The sequence below is a fragment of the Tamandua tetradactyla genome, chromosome 13 (assembly GCF_023851605.1).
Source record: "Tamandua tetradactyla isolate mTamTet1 chromosome 13, mTamTet1.pri, whole genome shotgun sequence".
Classification (NCBI taxonomy): domain Eukaryota; kingdom Metazoa; phylum Chordata; class Mammalia; order Pilosa; family Myrmecophagidae; genus Tamandua; species Tamandua tetradactyla.
Window position 1 is genome coordinate 54993421 of NC_135339.1, and position 25481 is coordinate 55018901.

Consider the following 25481-nt stretch of genomic DNA (forward strand, 5'->3'; position numbering starts at 1 on the left):
GTGTCCAAAATGCCTCTGGTCTTTGGAGCTATAACAATCCTTAAGCATTACTGTGAGTTGGTCTGGGATGGCCAGACTTATATACACCTCACCTCTCACATAGATCAGTCAGTTAGATATGGGTGACCCTGGAGGGAGTATAGTTGAGTAAATTCCTGAAGCTGAAGGCCAACTGCTGATGACAATCTGCTAATGACACTTGTAGCAGTTGGGGCATTAAATCCTTTACTGGAAGAGATCCCATTGTCCTCTAGGGATGACCCTGATGATCCCAATGGGCCAGAAAATGGCTAGCCTGGCATAATTCAGGCTTCTGCTGTAGGGTCAAATCCATACTATGAGGGTTCAGTTAAAAGAGGCAACTTCAATAGATAAATGATTTGTCCTGAGGAGAATTTTCTTTTGGAACTGTTCATCACTCAGGGAAGTAATTTGAGCATTCTATCAAGTGGAAACAGCCATTTAATAAGCTGCTGTTCATTACCATGGGTCAGGCACTGATCTGGATTCTACAGAGAAAACAAGTATCAGTGATTTGTCTCCATTTTCTCTTAAGGAGTTTATAAGGGTAGATAAAACATATTTCATAAACGCCAGCACTCCAAGATTGTAATGATAAGTCTTTCCAGGTAGGCCTAATAAAGGGGAAAAAAAAGGAAGGCAGAGAAGAGAGAGCATCTCATTATTAAAGGACATATATTATAAAATGAGCAAGTTAGGTGTGTTTGAAAAGCTACATTCATGTGATATCATGGAAGAGCAAGAAACTTGAATTTAGAATACTTGGACTCAAATTATGCTTTAGGCAAACTTTAATCCCCTGTGTCCCCATATATCCAAGGGAAATAAAACCTGTTTTGCAGGTTTGATTTTAGGATAAAGTGAGGGGCTTTAAAGTAGGGGTTTGAAGTTGGCTTGCAAGATGCTATGAGGTTGGCAGAGCACAAGGTTGCTTTTTAAAGAGTTAAATGCTGCACAAACATGAGGTATAATTGTTATGTTACTAAGTTGGAATTTATCTATCCATGAAATTCATGAGTTTCCCTAGATAATAAACTTCACGGGATATTATTGGCTCTCTAATTGTTTCTCAGAGGACTCTTGGGAATATCTAAATGCAATAGTACTTAGCACAGTGTTATAGTAGATGGGTTAATTAATAAAATTATATAATACATGCATCAAATATTATATGGGGGAAATTTTATAGGGAGTAGCTACTGAGCAGACTTAGGCTTCGGTATGTCTTCCCTTATCCAAATCCTGTTGCTCAGACCTTTTTTCAAGCTAGCACATATAGATGCTTTTACTTCTCAGATTAGCATCTCAACATTTATCAGGACAGTGTTAAACATGTTGAATCCTGGAAGCAACCAGAAATTTCCTTTCAGCCAGAGCTCAAGCAAAAGGTAATTTTCCTTCCCCTGGTAACTGCCACAGTTCTCTATTACTCAAGTGTCAAAAGGAACCTGTTTCATGCTACTGTAAATATTACTATTTACTTAGTGTCCCTGATTTAGCTGTCAGTTTTGTACCTTAGTCCCAGGTTCCTTGCTTTTCCTCCTTACCTTCTTCAAGGTAGCAGTAGTGTCAAAAAGTAGACCTAGGAATGGGTGAGTCCTCTTTTAACCTTCCTGCTCATGACTCTCCATCAACTGCTTCACCCCCAGGTCATTACTTAGAGGCAGTTGTCCTATTTTAAATCTAAAATAATGTGTAAATCAATACATCTTTACCAAACTTTACTTTTATTTATCATACAGAAAGAGAGAGAGTGCGCACATACATGGATTAACAACAAGTGTATGCTTGCTTTGCAAAAGCAGCTTCAAAACAAGAGACTTTTCATTCCAACCAGGTCATTGCCCCTAAGCTCTTGGTATACAGAAAATATGAAGCTACAACTGCCTGAAGGTAATGGTGTTTATGAAGGTTTCTCTGTTTCTTATTCTCACACTTCTCTCTTCTGGCCGTGCTGAGACCAAGAAACACCAGCCTGGTCTGATGAGGTCAAACTCCCACTGCTGTGAGAGGAGACTAACCCTTATTCAATTCATTCCCACACTTCCCCAACAAATCAGACTGCATATTTGAAAAGAAAGGGGCTAATCTTGGCAGAGATAACAGTCACAAGGAGGAGGTGAGGCATGGGGGCAGGGGCACAGATTCAGAGCACTGAAATTAAAGAGATTGAGAGCTGCTATGTCACAAAGCCATTCCTATTAATTAACTAAGTTGCAGCTAGCATATTACAGAACATATAGGGAGGCAAAGTTTTCCACTATTGTATCAGATACTTTAGGTTTCCTACCCAACATCCATTCCCTTTCTTCTTCTTTGCTAACAGAACTCTACATTTATTGAGTTATCTTCATCTAAATCACAAAGCCATGTGTTTCTAGGATATCTGATGAGGTCCTTAGTTTCAGAAAATGGGTCTTGATTAGTTTTGGCCAGTGATTCTTTTTTTTTTAAAGCATTTTTTTTGCGATATATATTCACATACCATATATTCCAAATTGTACAATCAGTGTTTCACAGTATCATCATATTGCTGTGCATTCATTATCACAATTGATTTTTGAACATTTTCATTATTCCAAAAACAATAAAAATAAGAATAAAAATAAAAAAGAATACCCCAAACATCCCATACCCCCATACCCTCCAGACCCCCCTAGTATTTATTTCTTTTTTGTCTTTTTTTCTCACTCATTTGTCCATACACTGGATAAAGGGAAGCATCAGTCATAAGGTTTTCACAATCACATGATCATACCTTAAAAGCTATATAGTTATTCAATCAACTTCAAGAATCAAGGCTATTGGATTACAGTTGAACAATTTTAGCTGTTTCCTTCTAACTTCTCTAATACACCAAAAACTTAAAAGGGGTATCTATATGCTATAAGAATCACCTCCAGAATGACTTCTCAATTCTGTTTGAAATCTCTCAGCCACTGAAACTTTATTTTATTTCATTTCTCTTCCCTTTTTTTTTTGTCAAGAAGACTTTCTCAATCCCATAGTGCCAGGGCCAGGCTCTTTCCCTAGATGTCCCATGTTACCAGGGAGATTTACATCCCTGGGAGTCATGTCCCATGTAATGGGGAGGGCAGCAATTTCATCTGCAGAGTTGGCTTAGGGAGAGAGGCCACATCTGATCAACAAAAGAGGTTCTCTGGGTGTGGCTCAGGCAGGCATAATCATAAGTAGGCTTAACTTTATCTTTGTAGGAATAAGTTTCATAAGGGCAAGCCCTAAAACTGAGGGCCTGTTGGCCAGGGATTCTTAAATTCTTTGATTTCAGAAACTTTTTTACGCTCGTAAACAGTTGAGAACCCCAAATTACTTTTGTTCTGTGATTCATATCTATCAATATCTATCATATTAGAAATGAAAACTGAGGAATATTTTTAAAGATTTATTTATAAATGTTTTTTAGAAAGTATTAAATCCACTACATGTTTAGATAAATAACACATTTAATGAAAATTATTATATTCCTGAAAACAGAAAAAGAATGGTAACAGTGGAATTGTTTTAAATTTTTGCAAATCTCTTTTCTGTTTGGCTCAGTGAAGCAGCTGGATTTTCATATCAGCTTCTGTATTCAATCTGTTGCAATATGTTGACTTTGTTAGTATATGTAAAGAAAATCTGCCCTTCAGGAATATGTAAGTGGAAAAAGGGAATAGCATTTTAATAACCTTTTCTGAGAACTGTGGGTATTCTTCTTTGATAAGACACTAAAACTTGACAAGTGGTAGTTTCTCAAAAGTTAGTTGTATCATATGGAACTATATCTGTGAACTGTCTTCTGTATTTAAATCCATTGACATATGTTAGATGTAAGATGGATGTTTAAAACATACATGACTTTCTAATATCATGCATTGGTCATTTGGAGATATCTTCCTCAAATATTAATATAAAAAACATCACAAAAATCACATTCAATATTATCAACAATCTCATAAGAACTATCCTTAGGTATTTAGAAAGGGTCAAGTTCATGATGGTCAAACCAAGTTTTTCAGAGTTATAATTTTCTCTTTAAAGCTCAACAAATAGAGTTAATTGCTTTTATTTTTTTTTTTAAATAATAAGTTCACATCCTTTATTTCTGAGAAAATGTCTGCTACATATCCAATTGGCAGTTTCAGTTTGGGGATGGATGTGCCATAATTATGGCCAGTGAGACCCGAAATAATTCTTTTGTGAGGCTTCTGAAGAAATTTCTTCCTTGCTGAAAAAGAAGTGGAGAAGTGTGTGCCTTTTTTCTGCCTCTGACCAGATATTATCATTTCTGAATGCAACTTGTAGAAAAGTTAGAACCATCTTATGACTGCAGAAGGAACTAGCCATAGGATGAAGTCAGTGCTGAGGGTGGGAGAGCAGAGAAAAGGAAAGAACCTGAGTCCTTGATGAAATTATTGAGTCACTGACCAAGTGACTAAAGGATGATTAAAGGTTGCTTAGAGATAAGAAAATTGAGATTGAAATAATATGTACCTGCATATCCTTTATAGTTTTCTAGACATACATAAATTTAGCTACATATACATTTTTAATGACAGCATATGGGTTAATCATTCTCAATAAATCCCGTTTTCACTTTCATAAAATTCCAAGCAAAAGCATTCCTGCAGGCATTGTTTTATATGTAGATACTCAGGCCAGGTTCACAGATAAGCAACATAAAATGAGTACTTCCTCTCTTTGAAAAATTATGACTGAGATTGATATTGTAATGGTAATACTTAAATATAAATTCTTCAGCACATAGTTTATAAGAGCATAGAGCAATTAGAGATAGGAGAAATAAATTTTGACCAGTCAGTGAGAAGGAAATAGAGTCTGGCCATGGTCAGATTGCCCAGAGGAAGTGGGTCTAGTGTATTGCATAAAGGGTTGCCTCTGGGCATCCAAAAAGCACTGTGCCTAGGAAGGGGGACATCAATAACCCTAAGTACTGAGAAGATATCGATTCTTCCTTCTCCAATATAGTATTATATTAGAATGGATAGACTCTAATTCAGTAATAAATGAATCCTTACATTCTCAGTGGTTTAGAACCCAAAACTCATGTAATCTTTGATGCAGATGAGGGAGAACTCTCTTTCATTTATTTGGAAGATTTCTGGCATCTTATAGTCTATTATCTTAAAATGTGTTCTCCACAGTTGTTGCAAAAAGAAAAGAGAATATCTTGAAGACAGCACACTGGCTTCAAAATACTTTGGCCCAGAAGAAATCGATGTCACTTTCTCTGTTATTTCACTATCTAGAGCTACTACAAGATGACTTGAAATCCTATTGCTTCTGTGTGCCCACAGAGAAGAGGAGAAAGGAATTAGGGGGGGTGGGGGGAACAAATAACCTTCCCATCAGCCTTTCTTTTTTTATCACCAAAGATTTGATATATTCTTCTTCCAACATAAGGAACAGTCAGTCACTTCTTTAGGAAGAGAATCAAAGTCCCATTTAGGAACTGCATCCTTCACATAGTTCAAGATCTCTAGGTGCTTTGCACAGTATTTTCCATCATGTCTGGAAGTACCAGGTTTTGTTTTGAGAAAATCTATGAACAAAAAAGACAAGCTCCTCTCCTAACACCCTTCCCTCAATATACATTTGTGGAACAGAGACAGGAAACTATAATAAACATTCCCATTCAGAAGTGGAAAGAGTAGAAAACTCACAGCAGCTATTAGTCCATGGCAATTCTGAAATTCTGTATTCTTTCGACACACATTTCATAGGCTAGGATTAGTTGTAGCCCTGACTGCCTGCAATGATCTGTAACTGACAGTCTTCCTCTTGGTCCTGGAAGAAGAGCAGAACCAGATGAGAATGAGCCGTAGAAATCTCTACCATAGTTACTCAAATTCAAAGCAATATTTTACTGTAAGTCACAGAATTTAGGTATACACTAAGGTTAAAATAACTTATTTTTTATTTTTACATTGGAAGTTCTGGATAAAATTATCAAAGCTAAGCTTTTTTTCTATCTGTATGCTATTTATTTGCTTATGACTGAAGGATGTGCCTTGTGTTCCTACTGGATAACTCAGCTGAGGAGAAGGCACTGAGGAATGTTGGAGGGATGGTATGATAATCACCTATTTCAGTAATTTTCCTAAGACCAGTGCTAGGAGGATACAGATGACCAAATTATCTGCTTCTCAGGAAAGCAGACATTTCATCAATATGAAAGAAGTGAGGTTCTCAGAGCTATGCCACTGAGTACTCTTAGACCACTGTACAAGGAAGTGTGCCTTTGGCTGTCAGTATAACATCTGTCTAAAAGACTCTTATAAATAATAGAGATTTATCAATCTCACATGCTCAATGATGTTTTCTCTCTCTGATCTTTTATTAGAAACAAAAACTATATCCACAAGTTCAAGCTGTCTTCTCCATAAGTTTCATTGGCCAGGATGGGGTCATATGCACACCCCCAGAGGAAATCATGAAATTACCATGATCGCACTGGTCATATCACAATGCCATACCCCTTCCTTGGCTCTGCCTCTTCCCCCCAGCCATGAGGGTTCTGTCAACAAGGAAGAAGACAAAATGGCTACTAGGAGCAAATCAACAGAGCCTGCTATATTTCTTTACCATTTCCAAACTGCAAAATAGGGGCTGACAGGTAAGTAAAGGAATCAACAGTAATCATGTTTTGTTAAGTTATTAAGTTATTTGCTTGGTTATCAGCTTCCAAGGTTAAGTTGATAACTGTGTAACTGGGCTATAGCAAATGCTTTCAAATTTCAAGAACAATTATAGATGACATACGTAAAAGCACGTTTGAGATTAGGGTGGCAACCTGACCTGCAGCACTCAGGTTCAGGATATGAAAAGTAACAGTCAAAGAATGTGAAAGTGCAATGGGACCTCATCTGGTCAGATACTCCCATTGGCTAGTCAGGCAATTATGTTTACAAGGCTTTCCTGAGTCACACATCAAGTTAGAAAAGAACATGACTTTCTCCTTCCAAACAATCATGAAATGGATCAGGGACAGTTTAGGCAATTCACTTATTTATCTTAAAAACAGGAGAGGGCCATGTGATGGACCACAGGAGCTGTTCTGTTGTGGGGATGACTTTTTCTTTTGGAGCTGTTGCTTCCTGAGCTTTGGTTGTTGGGTTGATTTGGGTTTTAGGAAAGCTAAAGACTGGACTTTATATATAATTAGGAGAGAGAAATTCATTATGATTTCTCCTTAATAGTATTTGCTCCCCAGAACCCCTTTGGGAAATTTGCAACGCAGGAAAACCTTCAGTACTTTCTGTGACTTCCATGGCTGGCAAATCACAGAGACTTTGGTGCTGAAAATAAGATGTTTGAATCTTATGTAGTTCTTTTTTTTTTTTTTGTCCCCGTGTACATTTCCCCTTTCTTTCTCATTGATGTTATTTGGAATTGGCAGAGATAAATAGACATCTTAGAAATAATAATATAATGAATTATTTTGGTTGGAAGAAAGAAAGGGTGTTTATTCTCACTTAAAAACAGGTTATCCTGTAGTCTTTTGGTGGGTTTGCCTGAGGATGTGTATTAGAGAATGGGCATGTCTCTTGTCTATGGGGTGCCTTTGACTGTGGAAGGAAAAGAGAGGCCAAGGTGGGATTCCAAGGCCTAGAGGAAGCGAGCTGGCTTCTTATGGGCTTACTCCAGGCTCTGTGCGAAACAAAAGAAAGTGAAATAAAAGGGGCCTTTTATATGTGGGGATAACAAACATGCCATCCTTGAGGAATTCATAGTAACAACTTTGAACTTAGTATTGAGGAGGACCCAGAGGTCTGGTGTGTCTAGAGAGAGAGTATTGGTGAGGATAAAAGCCAGCAGAGCTCTTATGCTGCTGGTGGTGGTATAATGGGTACTACCACACTGGAAACCAGTTCAGCATTATCTAGTAAAGTAAATTTGTAGATCCTTCTGTCTGAGGAGTCTACTTTTAGTAACTCTACCCTGGAAAAATCTGTCTCAATGGATACCAAAGGATCTATATAAGAATACAAGATTGTAATATAAGAATATTCGTAACAAGATTCCAAGCTGGAAACCACCTAAATGCCCATCAAAAGCAGACTGATACATAAATTGTGGTTAATTCATGTGATGGAATAGTATACAATTTTGGCTATAAATGAACTACAGCTTCATGCATCAACTCATTTCACAAATATCATATTGAGCAAGAGAAGTAAATCTCAAAAGAAAATGTACAATATGTTTTCATTCAATTAAAGGTAAAAAAAAAAAACAGGTAACATTTCTTGGTTGTTTAGGAATGTACATGAGGGGCAAAATTACAAAGGGATAAAAGAAGGTAATTATCACAGAAGTCAGTACAGTGGTTTAGTTTTCAGACAGTGGAACTTGGCACATGATCAGGGAGATGCTTCTAAGTTTCCACTGATATTCCCTTTCATAATCTGGGTGGAGCATAAACTGGTGATTATTCTGTATTATCACTTAAACTACTACATATATTACTTGCACTCATTTCTATAAATGGCATATTTAAAAACTAAAACAAGAAAACACATTGAAATCTATGGGCCCAGGAACAGGAAATGGTGTCTCATGTGCCATGAATAGAACAACAATTCAATATGGACATTTCCATTTCCTCAAGAGAAAAATGCAGCAGATTTTGGTGATGAAAGCACATTCAAGCATGAGCCCAATGTGTCAAGTGTTCCTATGATCTATCCCTAAGAAAATTCAGTCTTGATTATATGGGTAGCACTGAGTATACCAAGGCCAAAAGAGAGAACATGCTCCAATATTGACAGAGGAACAAATATGATCTACAGAATTAAAGGAAAAAGTATATTTGGTGTCGATCATATGATGGAACATTCTCAATAAGCACTGTTGCAGATATATTAAATTGATCATTTTTTTTCCAATTAAACTTGTTAAAATAGCATGTTTGTTTTGGATTTTCAACAAAGATTCCCCAGAATAATTAATCAAGAGTTTGCCAGCAACTCAATTGAGGATTGGAAGGATGCCTGATCTCTTTTCTCCTATACTTTTCTGGAGGGAAGGGAATATAAAAGAATCTTCCCTGCCTGGTGGAAGGTACCAAGAAGTAAACAGAATTTCCTAGCCATCAGCTGCTCACCTCATTTTCTTCTTCCCGTCTTCACAGTAACCTAAGGTCTAAGATCCTTCTCCAGAAGGTTTTATGTTTTGTCTCCATTTTTCAGCTGCATGAGCTGGGAGGGTAAGGGGTTGCTGGATGGCTCAGAGAATGAAAAATATCCAGGTAATTTCTATTTGGGGGATGTATGTCCTTTTCTGATTATATTATATCTTTGAAGAAGCTATTTCCCATTCTTTTTTTTTATAAGAAGAGCTTTTAACAAAGAAGAGCTCCTTGAAAAGGAGAGTATTGTGGCCAGATTTGATATACAAGAGAATAAAACCACCAAGAATCAATTCAATGTAATAAACATTGTGCACATATCATATACTAGACCTGAAACTGAGGAAACTATAGTCCTAGCCTTTAAAGGGCTCATTGTGTAGCTAAAGAGACTAATGTACTAAGTGCTTTTCCAGGAGATTAATCAAAATACTTTGGGGGAAATAATTACTACTGTAGTATTTGGAGGAGCATGAAGTATAATGTATGAGTTAGAAAAGGTATCATAGAGGAGGTGATATTTGCTGTGAACTTCAGAGTAAGTGTTCTTGGGGTATGTGGCATGTGATTTTTCTACAGTTATCTTACATGGAGGCAAGAGTGTCCCCATTTGAATAACAGGAGTACATTATTGTTCATAGAATGAAGAGTTTACTATCATTATTGTTGTTGTAAATAGTAACCGTTGTTATCAAATTTGTAACATGCAACAAGTTTATCATTTAGTCTTTACAACCACTCTGTAAGCTGGTATTATTTTCCCCATTTTACAGATAAGACAACAGACTTAGGCAGTGTAAGTGACTTGCTCAGGATCATATTGCTAGTCAGTTGTGGAGGAGAGAGTCAAACATAAGGGTGGGATTATGAGAATGAAACAAATCTTAGAAATTTGAAAGAAAAAAACTAGAGGATTTCGTAGACATGAGTAAAATAACTGCTGCATTTATTTGTATGAGACAGTCAGCTAAGGAACTTGGCAACAGATATATACAAGCAGGCAGCTGACATTAATCATAAGAAAGCACGTACTTTTTGGATCCTGAATTTCCCACTCAGAGTAGAAAAGACATCCTGCTTTCCCCAATCCCAGGTTAAAATTTAAGCTAGTTCAATGATTTCTGTAATCCAATCTTATTTCTAAAATTTTCCCACTTAGGCCTTCATGGGCCAGACTTGGAGGATGGAGCTGCCTGGGGAAAGAAATGATGTGTTTACGGAAGGACATGGACTGCCCTCTCCAAATGCCTCCCTCACCCCCACCATTACCTCCATCAACAACAGAGGAGGTAACAGGCTTCCTCTTTCCAATAACCCTTTCAGTGGGTTCTAAATTCACTTTCCCCTTTCAGTGGGTTGCTGCTGCTTTTAGGTCTAATCCTAACTGGCCATTGGTTCTCCCAGGCAGCTCATACCTGACTGCTGCTGGATTGCTGAGGGCTATGCACCTGCAGTTCTTCTAGGGTCTCCTGAAGGTAAGAGCATCTTCCTGTGCTGTGCCCTGGCATGGGCAGACCTGTCAAGTTCAGGCTTCTTGCAGTCCTCATTGCCTCAATGGCAAGTCTTTCCCAGAGCCTCTTGCTGTGGCATCCCTTGCTCTGGTAGGAGGCCCTCCTGGGGGTAGCCAGCCACTTTGTGCAGCATCTACTTCGCCCACAGGAGACTCCAGTGTTCTTTCCAGATCATGTGGTGGTGATGCAGGCTGCTCATGGGGTGCCCTCCCAGCTTTCCTGTCTGTTTTAATTTTCTTGGCTGCTCAAACAAATACCATGCATTGGGTTGACTTAAAAAGGAAGTTTATTTTCTTATGGTTTTGACGCTAAATAAAAGTCCAAATAAAGGCATAATCAAAATGATACTTTCTTCCCAAAGACTGGCATTGTGGGGTTGGCTGCTGGTGATCCTTGGTCTTCAGCTCCTTTGTCACATGGCCGTGCACATGGTGGCCTCATATGACCTCTCCCTTCTCTTCCAGGTTCCATTTGCCTTCAGTTCTTGCTTCTCCTGGCTTTTTCTCTCTCTGTCATAATTTCATTCCATTTATAAAGGACTCTAGTCCCCTTCTGATTAGGTTGGGCCACATCTTAACAGAAGTAACCTCATCCAAAGGTCTTATTTACACCCACAGAAAGGGGTATGTACACCTGTTTACACCCACAGGAAGGGATTAAGTTTAAAAACATACTTTTTCCTGTGGTACATCTTCAAACTATCACAACGTCTCCTGGCCCCTTTTCTATGCCAGTAGCATCAGATAATTGGGTACCCTGCAGGTTCTGTGGCTCAACCTTCAGGCCAGTGACCTCCAGTCTCACACAGTCTGGGAAAGATTCAAGCATACTCTTTGAGGAAGAAAAGAGACATGTTTTCAATGTATACCTTTCTGCCATGAGGAGAGAAAGCTGAAGGGATAGTTCTTGCTTCACGAACTCAGCAGGGAGGCGCTCCCCTATTTCCAGCCTTCTTTATATAGACCAGGTCAGGTAGGAGTTTAAGAACTAATTTTTCTGAAATAAACCCTTTTAGCAGGCTCTGTGGTGACATGGCAAGCACGATCTCAGTGGTTGCATCTCCGAATTTAGAGGGTGAGACATTCATTGCCTTTTGTTCTCTGCTGTGGTCTGCCTCCCTATTAGCTCTCACTCCCTCCTGTTAGAAGTCAGGTGGAGGGTTGTAGCTGTGCAGTCACTCTGTTGAAGCAGGAAGGGCCTCTCTGGGTGACATTTCATTTTATCATCTTATGTTTTATCTGCTTTAGACCATTCAAAGCATTTTCCACATTATCTGAGTGGCAGGTAGGGTGGACATTCTTGTTGTTAATTTGCAAATGAGGTCTGTAAGCCACCTAGAGATATTAAGTAACTTGTTCAAAACACACAGATATAGGGCATCCTAGCAAGGACTAAGTCTCTTCAATCTCTACTCTGCAGTGCTACATCAGTACCTTCATCCCCTACTGGGAGGGTAGGGGGAATGTGGGAGAAAGAGATAGGTGTGAGCCAGTTGGTTCTTACACTATATGGAAGCTACTGTACTGATAAAAAAAAATAATAATAAAATTAGAAAGGATGATTTTGTGAAGAATGAACTTTCTCTGCTATGTATCAAACCTTTATTATGTATATAAGGTTAGAAATTGTGTTTAAATATATTTGGTAATATGACACTGAAAGAAAATTGTTTTATTACTCTTAAATTGTTCTGATTTATTTAAAATATGTTGTAATGTTTAACCTCCTTAAGAAGCTTTATTATCACAAGTCTTCAGAAAAAACAAATTCTAATATGCCAAATCTCAGAAAACTTCATAACTTGTCTTCAGAGTAAAATGCTCATATTTGCTGGTAGAGGGATGTTTCTTTGTGACCATTGATTGATTCATTCATTCATATATGTATCCATCTCTCAGTGGGAGAGTATGAAGGGATACATACATGCATGTGTACATTTACGTATGAATGGCTTACTATGGATGTATGTATGAAGAGATTACTATGTGTAAGATACTGGACTGCACCTTTCTTGGAAAGAGTTTATGTCAAAGTAGAGTTACCAGAGTTACAGAATATATCCATCGCTGGAAAAGTTATTGCCATGAACAAACACCATGTTGTTAAATGTTTCTTTTAATCAGATGATGTAGTAGCACTTACATTGGAATTTTTAGGTTAAGTATTGTTATTTCAAAACAGTATAGTAATTTTTTTGGAAATACAGATGCTTTAATTCTGAACAATGCTTTCCCTGATTTGGGCCCAGCAACACCTTTCTGAACATAGTGCTCCATCCTTTTTGCCTGGATTGAAATCCCTGACCCTTCCAATCATATACTGGAAGGAGGCTTCCAAGATCTAATTTAACATAGCCAGAGCCAGAAGGAATGCTGCAACTGAGAATTTTTGTTGTGATGGTGGAAGTGTAGGATTCTCATGGAGAATGGAATCTAGAGTTCAATGGGAGAACAGAAGTGATGCCTCATATTATCAAAGTCAAGTAGCTAGTTTAAAAGCCCATATAGGGAGAGTTGTGACAAGATGGTGGCATAGTTTGTCCTCTAGGGTAGCTAGGAACTGTCTGGATACACATCATACACCAGTCTGAAATAGGTGGAGGGGCTGAGATCTCAGAGTAGAACTGTAAGCATCTGAAACTGTGGAGGCTGGTGCTCCTATCCCACTGGCACAGTGAGCTGTTTGGGAGTTACCTCCCATGGGAAAAGAAACAGTCTCTATTGGGAGCAAGGGAAAGTAGCCCAACCAATCTCTAATTGCAGAATTAATGAACAAATTTGGACTGCTGAATATAAGCTCTGAGTATAGATAAATCTGGAGAAAGCATTAAAGGAACTGGAGGTTTCTTCCCAGAAGAGAGGAGGCAGGGCTGAAAAAAACAAAAACCAGAGGCTTATGTAGTTGGCCAAGCACAGAATACTAGAAAAGGGTTATGTACAAGAAAAGGGGCCCATAGAGCTGCTGGGTACCAACTCTGGCTCTTGGGTGCTGGGGGGCCTGGCTATGAAAATGACTTTTTTTTTTTTTTTTAACTTTTAAGCTGCCCATTAAACTAAGCTGCAGTCATTCTCTGGTTTCAGCACTGCCCCTGGCAAGGGCAGAGTTCAGATATGTCTGAGAGATAAAGTAACTAGTCAAGTGAAGGAGATAATTTCCTAAAGGAGTATCTTCCCGAAGAAAGGAAGGAGGAGGACAAGAACAAATGGCATTCCTCACTTAGAGAATTCAGACCCAAGGGCCTGGGAATCAGAAAGTGTTTAGTCCTACCTTTTGCCTCAGCCTCTGTCTCAGCCATGCCTCTTGCAGGGGCAAGGTCTACTAAAAATTAAAGGCACAACACTACTTTATGCCAGTGGGGAGCTGTAGGCTGACAAGCACCACCTGCTAGACAGTATTGGGAAAACAAATTCAAGTGACCTTACAGGAAAGACTGGCAGCCTGCTGGTCTCATCCTCAGGGAATCTTGATACTCATGCTGAGTCCTGGGCCTGTCTGATCTGAGAAAATCTGGTTGGGATCAATCCTATCTGGCAGAGCAAGATCCATAAAGCAAGTCCTAAAATATTCTGAACAGTTAAAACTAAGCTAGAGGTCTAAAACAAACTGACCAGAATGTCAAAGAAAAGGTAGAGAACAAAACCAACCAACAAGAAAAACCCTAGAGAGAAAAAGATCTCCAGAATAAATGAATCAAGGAAATCAGATGCTTAGGCACTAGCAAAAAATCATGACTCACACTAGGAAGAAAGAAGATGGGGCCCAGTGAAAGGATCAAACTAGCACTTCAGATGAGAGTCAGGAGTTGTAACAACTAATTAAAGATGTTCAAATAAATCTAATCAAATCAACAAGTTGAAGGAAGATATGACAAAAGAGATGAAGGATATAATGCAGACATTGGACAACCATAAAGAAGAACTGGAGAGCTTGAAAAAACAAATGGCAGAAATTATGGAAATGAAAGGCACAATAGAAGAGATGAAAAGCACGATAGAGACATACAACAGCAGATTTCAAGAGGCAGAAGGAAGAATTAGTGAACTAGAGGACAGGACATCTGAAATCCTACATACAAAAGAAAAGATGGGGAAAAGAATGGAAATATATGAGCAGGTTCTGAGGGAATTGAATGACAACATGAAGCACATGAATATATGTGTTATGGGTATCCCCAAAAGGAGAAGTAAAGGGAAAGGGGGCAGAAGGAATAATGGAGGACATAATCATTGAAAATTTCCAAACTCTTATAAAAGAGATAAAATTACAAATCCAAGAAGCACAGCATACCTCAAACAGAATAGAACTGAATAGACATACTCCAACTTACTCACTTATCAGATTGTCAAATGTGAAAGACAGAATTCTGAAAACAGCAGAGAAAAGCAATCCACCACATACAAGGGAAGCTCGGTAAGACTATGTGCAGATTTCTCAGCAAGAAACCATGGACACAAGGAGGCAATGGTATGATTAAGATGCTAAAAGAGAAAACTGCCAACCCAGAATTCTATATCTGGCAAATCTGTCTTTAAAAATGAGGGAGGGCAGGCCACAGTGGCTCAGTGGCAGAGTCCCTGCCTGCCATGCCAGAGACCCATTTCAATTCCTGATGTCTGCCCACATTAAAAAATAAAAAATAAATAAGAGGGAGAGTTTAAAATATTTTCAGATAGTCACTGAGAGAGTTTGTGAATAAGAGACTAACTCTAGAAGAAATTCTAAAGGGAGCACTACAGGCAGATAGGAAAAGACAGGAGAGAGAGATTTGGAGAAGAGTATAGAAATACAGACTATCAGTAAGAGTTAAAACAACACAATACTGTAAGTATAATGAACAAAGGTGAGTGTGAGTATGGTTTAATGAGAAAGGCTAGGGACATGTATGACACCAGAAGGAAAGATAGAGGATGAAAACTGGACTATAATTTACCAAAACCTAGAGTGGACCATAATGGTGACTAAATATGCAAATATAAGAAAGTTTTTACATGAGGAAGAACAAATGAATGTTAACATTGCAAGGTGTTGAAAATGGAATGGTATATGGAAAAATATAATCAATACAAAGTAGGATCTGTAGTTTACAATAACATTGTAATATGCTTCCATTAATTGTAACATAAGCAGTATACCAAAGCCAAATGTCAATAAGAGGGAGGGGATACAAAGAAGGCATATGGTATTCTTGGTGGTATTGTTTCTCCTTTTTATTTTTATCCTTTTTAAAAGTTTTCTTTGCAGAAGAAATGGAAATGTTCTCATATAGATTGTAGTGGTGAATGCATAACTATGTGATTACACTAGGAGCCACTGTTTGTTTACTTAGGATGGATTGTATGGTGTGAATGAAACTGTTTTAAAAATATACAGAAAGATACAAGTCCTGGATAAAATGTGGAGAAAGGTATCTATTTACTGTTGGGAGGGAAGTAGAATGATGCAGTGCCTCTGGAAAGCAGTGTGGTAGTTCCACAGGAAGCTAAATATAGGATTGCCATATGATCCTGCAACCCCATTCTTTGATATAGACTTGGAAGAACTGAAAACAGGGTCACAAGTGGATATTTGCACACTGGTGTTTACGGTGGCAGTATTCATGATTTGCAATGGATGGTGGTGTCCTAAGTGTACATTGACTGACAGATGAATGCTGGTGTATATATACAATGGCATATTGAATGGCTGCAAGAAGGAATGAAGTTATAAGGCATGCAACTAGGTGAATCAATATTGAGGATAGTATGTTGGGTGAAATAAGCCAGAAACAAAAAGATAAATATTGTAAGCCCTCACTAATGTGGACTAATTATAATGTGTAAATTCTGAGAATTGAATTTGGGAACATAGGTTATCAGGCAGTAGAACATGGGCACAGATTGGGCAATCAATGATTAAGGAGTATAGACTGTTCAATAAGGCTTATTGTAAAGGTTCCTAGATTGTAAATTCCTACAGCAGTTGCATCTATTCCAGAGTTTTAGCTGCTATTTCTAAATTTGGAGATGCTGAGCTCTTTGTGTATAACCTGGTTGTTCCCTGGAATTTTGGGTATCTGTGTGACACCTGAGACTCATAGTTCTGCAGCTCTGAAAGTCAGCATTACCCCATGCAGCAACTGTTAAAGAAACTGGAAAAGATATCAGACTTCGATTGGAGATTTGAATGAAGCTGATCTGGTTAGGCCTAAGGTAAATCATCATAGAGTGTAAAGGATTATACTGACTGTATTTAGAACTTCAACTTTTGTATGAGATCAAAGGAAGAGATGTTTATTTGGTACACAATTTTATAGTTTCTATAGCACACCAGCTAATTTAACCTGTATGGTCAGTTTATTCAAACAACAGAATTACATGGAACCTTGAAAAGGGAATAAGATCCTGTTATTTTGTATGGATTAATCTAATACCACGATACATCCCAGAATAATTTGAGCAGAAAATAAAGTATTTGCAAAGTTCACTTGAGGCTCTTGGGAAAAATATAAAACTATTAAACTTCCCCATCTGAGAAATTCCTGTTATTCTTGCAAACATTAGGAACTCCCAATTTAATAAGCCAATCCCCTGATCTTGCCCATATGAAATTTATTCCTGCAAAGGTGAAGCTAAGCCTATCTCTAACTATACCTAAGTGTCTCCCTCAGAGAACCTCTTTGGTTGCTCAGATGTGGCCCCTCTCTCTAAGTGAACTATGCAAATAAACTCACTAAACCCTCCCCACTATGTGGGACATGATTCCCAGGGGTGTAAATTTTCCTGGCAATGTGGGATTAAGAAAGTCTTCTTGCTAAAAGGGTGAAGAGAAATAAAACAAAATAAAGTTTCAGTGGCCAAGAGATTTCAAGAGGTCAGGAGGTCATTCTGTAGATTATTCTTATATATATTAAATAAATATTCCTTTTAATTTCTAGTGTATTAGAATGCTAGAAGGAAATACCTGAAATGAACTGCAATCCAGTAGCCTTGATCCTTGATGATGAGTGTATAACTACATGGCTTTTAAAGTGTGACCATGTGATTGTGACAACCTTGTCCCCTTTATCTAGTGTATGGGTATTTTCTTACTCTAGATGAGTAAGAAAATAAAGACATAAATAAATAATAGGGAGAGATAAGAGGTATGGCATATTTCGGGTATTCTTTTTTATTTTTTTGAGTAATGAAAATGTTCTAAAATTGAGTGTGGTGATGAATGTACAACTTATGATGACACTACAACCATCAATACTTTGGATAATAGTATGGAGTGTGAATACATCTCAATAAAATTCCATTAAAAAAAAAAACCTACATAGGGGTATTTTAGCATATGGTATCCAGAGCCATCCCACAGCCTATGAGGCTCTAGAAGTCAAGTTCAAGTAAATATCAAAGATTGGAAGTTTAGATACCATTTAAGGTTAGTAAGAGCATATGCCTGTCTGGCTAGTTGTATTTCTCTCAATTTTTTTCCATTTTGCATTTTGTCTCTTAGAGAAGAACATTTAATTTACATTTTTTAATAATTTAAAATGGCACAAAATAAAATGGATTTTGATACCAATTTATCTTTATATTTTGAATATAAAATTCATTAAGGTATACAGTTTTTATCAGAACACCAGAAGACAAGAGATACCCATTTTTAAGAAGAAATTTGAATCTCATACAAAACCTTTTTTAATGTTATAGTTTTGAATTTCAAATTAAATGCAGTGGATATCACATTGTCATAATGCAAATTAATAGTAAATGATTAATAGTAAGGGAAGTTACTAGCTTTAATTGATTATATCATTTTTATTTTAAGAGGATGTAAAACTATCAAAGCTTATTAATGTAGTGTTTGAGCTTATACCATGGGAATTAATTGCCTTTCCCAACAATTTGTTGAATTTTTTATTGAAATTATTTTTTGTGATTTTGTGAAAGCCAGTCTGACATCTCTTCTAGTCCATCACTGCATGCTGTCTTGTGAAGATTGAGATTCTTTCAACAAATATCTCTGAATTTCTACTATGACACACTATTCTAGGAGCTAGGGTTACAGCAGTGAACAAAACAGGTAAAAATCCATGCCTTCATGGAGTTTATAGTCTAGGAGAGAGAAAAACTAAGCAACATAAATAATGACATTTTATAGCTCATTATAATAAGATACAGGCTATTCAGGAAAACAAAGCAGTTAAGAGGAAGACCTAGGAGAGGTGCAGTTTTAGATGGGATGGATGGAGAAAGCCAGCAAGGATTTGAGGGAAGCAAGGGACTGAAATCTCTGAGTGACTACAACAAAAAGCTCCTAAGCGTAGGGGTAACAAATGCAAAGACTTTGAGGCACTGCTTTCATGGTGTGCTTTATAGAATGGCAGAGAGTTGGAGGGATTGTAGTGAGAGAGGGAGAGTAGTTAGAAATGAGGGGGTATAGAAACGATTTCAGTGCTTAGGAAACCACTGAAAAGACCTTAGCTTTGCCTCAATGGCATTGGAAGCCATAAGAGAGCTCTGAACAGAGTAGTGCCACGATACAGCCGATGCATTCAGGGTCACTCTTAATGCTAGTGAGGGGCCCAGGAAGTGAGTATGTCACCAGCATGCACAGAGCTTAGTACAGTGCCTGACCCATAGCAAGTGCCTAACAGATGACAAAGCTGTGGTTGTTTTGCTGTTTCTGCCATACCAATGGCAGCATCTACGTGCTGAATGGAGATGCCCTGCCTTCTGGTCACCTGAAGTTCCCTGTGGAGGAGGAGGAGGCAGAGAAAGCAAATGTGCAAGTGGAGACACACCACTTTATCTGGTTTGCCTTGTTCCTTGAGTGTCTGCTGGAGCTGGTATCACCCTATCACTGTTCACATTAGTTTAGTAACTCTGGTATTAGTCTCAAGTCAACTGAATAGAAATCATTTTGAAATGAATGTAAATGGATTTGGGGTGAAGATTTTTGTGTTGCCTCCTCCTCAATAAAATATTCCAGGCCCTCACCGGTTGCCTTTCAGTTGTTTCAACATATCAACCTTTATTTTCCACCTTGGGGCTTTAACACAAGTGCTCCCTTCTCCCTGAAATGCTTCTCCTGCTGCTGCATCTGCCCCTACTCTTGCTCCTCATCCCTCTTCCTCTTTCACACCTCCTCTAATACTATAAGTGGGTTATTCTATTTTCAATCACTATTCCCTTTTTCTCCTCCTCCATAGAAGAAATTGTGTCACAATTTTCAAAATACTGCTTAATGGTTTTTTAATTGTTAAATTATTTACTTGTCATTATCTATCATAATCTCTGAAAGAATATAATTAACATCTCTTTTGTTGTTCATACTTGATGGATTGCCTGGCATATTGTAGAAACCTGTATTTGATGAAAGCATGTAAGAACAAATGAATGGGTGAGTGAATGAATGAATGAATGAATGAATGGGAACAGCTTTTTGTGTTATTCTTTTATTGCCAAACTTTGCTCTGATGAATTCCTCCAGTTACTGGAGTTACAGGCCCCTTGAGAATAAGAGCCTGGTTTATTTGGCCAGAGAAAGATAGGTCATTGTGCCCAGGAGGGCTCAGTCAATGTCTGGGTGAAGTTAATTATCTGCTGCTTCCACAGTGCAACAGACATTCTTCTAGACACATCACTTTTTCTTTTTTCCAAAATGTTTTCTGAGTTTAACCCAAGCCATTTATGTTTGCCAATTTCAATTCTCCTTAACCCATCTTCACATTCTGACTGAATTAAATATGTGTTAATACTTAGCAAAGGTCTATTTATTTGAGTTCTGGACAAAAAGAAAGAGGTGGCAATGGCACTGCTTGCTTCTTGGCTCTTTTCCGTGGTGGGGATGCAGCTGGCCACAGAGCTAATGTTGATGACTCCTCTTAGAGATTTTTTCATTGCTTTGCCTCTTACAGGAGAATTCTGGATGGGTCAAGTTGGTTCTCAAGATATCAGATGAACAAGAAGATATTTACTGTGACAGCTCCATGTCCTATCTATTCTGTCCCTTCTTGGTTTCTGCTCATGAAAGTAAGGCTGTCTTTTCAAGGTGCCTCTCTCAAAAAGTTATTATTAAAAAAAATAGGCATTTTTGAACTACTCTAATTTACTAAGAAGGACATGATTTGGCATACTAGAATCAGAATGTCTAACTAGTAAGATTGTGCTGACCTGTCTAAAATGATCTCTGTTCCATAGTATATATGTTGAATGAACAAACACAGGAAGCAACTGTGCATATATACATGCATCATGGTCGATTAGGTGGATGTAATTTTAGTATAAACCTATGAAAACAGTAATATTTCATTTGCATTACAGTTTGTATATAGAACTTTTAATAATGCCAGATCAATTTAATGAAGCTACATTCTTATGGAATAAGAAAATAGTGGTAATCTTCTCACATGTTATATACCATACCATGAGTAATTAAACTTTACTAAAACAATTTAGAAATATATATCTAAACTATTTCAGACACTCTGTCTGATCTAACCTAATGGAATCCTCCATGTATAGTGTGTAGGCTGTCGTTTTCTAGTGGTTTTGTCTGAACTGAAAATAAAATTTGCAAATCTGAATTTTCACCCACATACTATTAATATTCTTTCTATTCAAAGTAGGAATGCCATTGAAATGCCAAGTACAGTACACTGGGGGGCTGGCTATTAGAAAGTCTAGGGGATTTAAATTGATGCACAGGCAGAGCTTCTTTTCCCCGGCATACACTATTATCTCATTATATCATCTATGGGCATTTGAGCTTCAGATCTTAACTTCTTAGGCTTTCTTTTTTTTCCTTTCCCTTTTCCAGAGCATCCTGTATAGTATTGCATATATATTGGAAATGTATTTAAAATTTGTTGAATGGATGTCCTCTCTCAGGACTAAGGATAGCCCTTGGTCCAATAACTGGACTACAGCATTTAAGGGTGAGTAGGCATTGGCATATATAGCTTGAAATTGGTGTAATGTGGAAGTTGAAGGAGATCCTCAAGAGTAAATAAGAGAAAGCCAAAGATAATCTGTTTGCAGACATTGCCCTGTTTTATATTCCAACGATTTGCTGCCAGCCCCATCCCTCCCATCCAGCTCAGCCAAGATATAATCTGATCCTTTGTATGAAGTCTTATGGTACTTCCAGGCTCAAGGACAAGTGTGGAAGTCATTATTTTTCTGAAAGAAATGCTTAGTAGAAACAATATGCTTTCAGAAATATTTCAATGAGCTGAAGGTAAGTAAATGGGCTAGTACGGCTGTTAGGACAATGCATAGATTATGTTCTTATTTATTTTCTTCTCTGAAGTTTTTATTAGGAGGCAAAGAGAGTGGGGAAATTTTTAAATGGCCTCATCACATGTAATAGTAAGAATAACTCATATTGCATACCCTTTTGGCTTGCATTATTACATTGGAAACTTATGCAAACCTGACCAGATAAGGAAGATAAGTTCAGAGAGGGGAAAATACTGCGGTCCAGAGAGGTTGTGCATCTTGCCCAAGCAAGTCTGTCTAGTGTGAAAGAAGCTGACTCCCAGTCCAGAGCTCTGCATTCTCCGCCCTGATGACGTTTTAATAATGATGATTTTAGTAATGATCATTGCTTAGCTTTGTGTGAGAAAGCAAAGATTATGTGCTCATTTTCTCTCTCAAGCCTTTCTCTCTGCTCTCTGCTGTTTTACAGTCTGTGTTTTCTCTGTATATCAAAACAATGAAGAGCAATGTTCACATTAAACCCTTGTTGCCTTTTTTTTTTTAGTTGAATTTGGAGCATTTAGCATAATAGTCTGAGAGGCTATTTGCTTATTGCACCATTTTACCATTGTAGAGAGTATTTTGGAAATATACTCTATCTACTCTTGATAATATAAATAGAAGAGACCAGTATTTGTGAGATTGAAGTGACCCTTCATTAAGGCTGTTGAAAAAGAAAAGTAAATGGCATTCTATCTGTTGTATTCATTTATTTGGCTTTTGCTGCCTGGTCTAGCAAAGGATCTAAAAGATTAGAGGAATTCCTCAAAACAGTAGAAAAAATTGCAATGGAGAACACATTATCAGGGGTGCAAGGGTGGTTCAGTGGTAGAATTCTCACCTGCCATATGGGAGACCTGGGTTCGATTCCTGGTCCATGCACTTCCCCAAAGACAAACCAACAAGCAAAACAAACACAAAAACAACCAAACCAAAATTCAACAAAATGGTGCTGCACTAACGGGATACTCACATGGAAAAATAATGAAACGTGACCCCCGCCATACAGCATACAAAGAAAAAAGAGCACATTATCAACAATAGGGAAGCAGAAATGGTGAGGGAGGGGTAATACAGATGGGGCACAAGAGGTTGGCCTTGCCAGTGTGGCTCCTTTAGACCTGTGCTGTTCAATATGGTAGGCACTAGCCATGTGGGACTATTTAAGTTTAAAATAAAATCTTATTAAAATTTCATTTCTCAGTCACACTGGTCACATTTAAAGTGCTCAGTGGCCCCGTGTGGCTAGTGACTACCATATTGAACAGCACAGATATAGAATATTTTCATCATTGCAGAAGTTTTCATTTACAGCATGGCTCAATGCAGATGAACAAAGTTCCTCTTACCATTTCAAAGTCAATAAAATAAGGGAAGGAAAATGAAGCATTCTTAGGGATTGCTTTCTTTTCTCCAACAAATATTTAATGAACACTTATAGTGGGCCTTGTACTTTTCAAGTTTTGGGGCTACAGTGGTAAACAAGAAAAGATATGGCTCTTACCTTCATATAAGTCACAATCCTAGTAAGGGATAAAGACGAGTGAAAACTGACAACTGTTATTTGGTGTAAGGATGCTGTGGAGCCCCTCCACCCCCACTCAATTTTGGAGTTAGTCCAGATAAAGATATGATTGGAGCCCTGAACCATGGTTATCCCAATGTGGAAAGAGAAAATAATTTAAAAGATGGAGAGAAAGGATCTGGTGATTGAATGGGTGTGAAGGAGGAAGAGAAGTCAGAGATGTTGTCCATTTTTCTGGCTTTAGCTGATGGATACATTGTGGCACCATTTATGAAGATGATGAACAGATATAGGGTAGCTGGATTAAGGAAAAAGGTGATGGTATTATCCCAACTCAGATTCCATTATAGAGGATAGCCTTTCCTAACTATCGCATCCCCAGACAGAGACAAGCCTCACTGTTATTCCTTCTCATAGCATAATATACTTTCTTTCATAGAGTTTACAACAGTTGCGATTTTACATTTATTTGTGTGTCATTTTATTACTTATTGTCAGTCACCATCACATAATTGCCACATCCACGAAGGCAGATGCTCTGTTTGTTTTTTGTTTATCCCTGAATCCCCACACCTAATGGTATTTGTGATGTGGCATGGTGAATTTGAGAGCAGACAAGAATTCCATAGCCATTCCTTCCTTTTTGGTTTCTGGACAACATTTCAGGACAAGCAAATAAAAAGTGATCTTCAGTGTTTCATTCTGTGTTCCCAGTCTGTTAGGTGCAGCGCTCCTACTGCCCTGTGAATACGTGTAGCAAGGAAGTCATTTATATATGTGAAATTAACTCTTTGGGTTGCTTCTCTGCAGTTTAATCGTAAGGGTCTCATTGCATTTGAGAAGGCTTTGCCCCTTGAAAAAGCTAAAGAAAAAAAAATTTCTTTTGGCAGCAGGGGCTTCCCTAACTAGATGTCATTATATTATGTTGTATTCTTCCTTCTTGTAGGAAAGGCTACACTTTTTCCTGACCATGGAGATGAAAATATCTGCCCCTCATCTGCAGTTCACATGCACATACACCCACTCACACACACACACACGTGCACAGACTCTTCCCTTCTATCATCAGGCAAGAGCTCAGAGGGGAAAGACAAATTGCAACTAAATGTTGACCGGTGACAAAATGTTACAGTAGAAGAAGCATGGTCTCTAAAGTCAGATGGACTTTGTTTTAAATCTTAGTTTCCCCAATTCTATTTATAAGTTTGGTCCATAGTGCTTAATGAAAATAATCACTAATTATTTGTTAGCTGAATGATGAATTACTAGATTTCTCTGAACCTCTACTTTCTCATCAGTCAGCAGGCCAAACAATAGTACTTACCCCATAGATTTGTTGGAAGGAATAAATCAAATCAGAGAGAGAGAGAGCGAGAGCGAGAGAGCATGTAGCTCATGGTAGGCACTTGGAAACTGGCTTTCCCTTTCCACACTCCAGTTGTACTTTCCTCTAGTAAAGGATAAACCTCAATGATGAGGGGAAAGCCATCTCAGTGTACCTCAGCTTCCTCACTGCTGTTCCTTCAACATCAGTATGGAGCACCAATGTACAAAATCCCCAACAATATTTAGTTCCTGCGGATACCATCAACTTTCTCTATTAAGTTCAGTATAAAACAATTTGGCCAGAATCTCTTGTTAGTGAAGTAATTAACATGACCATTCTTTCGAGTGTTGCTATAGTGGTTACCATGGTGATGAAATGACAATGCAATTTGCATAATTCATAATACATGTCTTCAAAAAAAGTGGGGGGTACTTTTAGGACAACTGAATCATTTTGGTGATGGTGGTGATGGCTCAGTGTACTGTTACTCATTTGAATGATTCAGACAAAGGGCTCTAATAAACAGAAGATTAGACTGTTTGCATTTGCAACCAAATGTACCAAATACATACCTAATGTGTTAATTAACATTTTCTCCAAATGCAAAAGAAAAACATTCCATCTGAAAAAAATAGGTAAGAATCTGATTGTGATGCAGACTCATCTGGCATGCGGGAAAAAGTCTCTAGAAAGCTAAGTTAAGCAACCACAACACTGTAAA

General features: G+C 37.9%; 1 protein-coding gene across 10 annotated transcripts in view; it reads left to right on the forward strand.

Moving 5' to 3' along the window:
• LOC143654020 (uncharacterized) overlaps positions 1–25481 on the forward strand; it is a 549535-nt gene that overhangs the window by 344820 nt on the left and 179234 nt on the right. For 5 of the 10 annotated variants that reach the window (XR_013161635.1, XR_013161637.1, XR_013161636.1 and 2 more), the window contains 5 exons: positions 1318–1409; positions 1764–1914; positions 6386–6658; positions 20567–20681; positions 21469–21586. Coding sequence is in view for 5 of the 10 variants with exons in the window: in XM_077125481.1 (XP_076981596.1) it covers positions 6386–6648 (263 nt within the window). In the remaining 5 variants the exon portion in view is untranslated. Of the gene's footprint in view, positions 1–1317; positions 1410–1763; positions 1915–6385; positions 6659–20566; positions 20682–21468; positions 21587–25481 lie in introns of those variants that run through there. The other 5 variants (XM_077125481.1, XM_077125482.1, XM_077125480.1 and 2 more) reach the window with 2 other exon arrangements.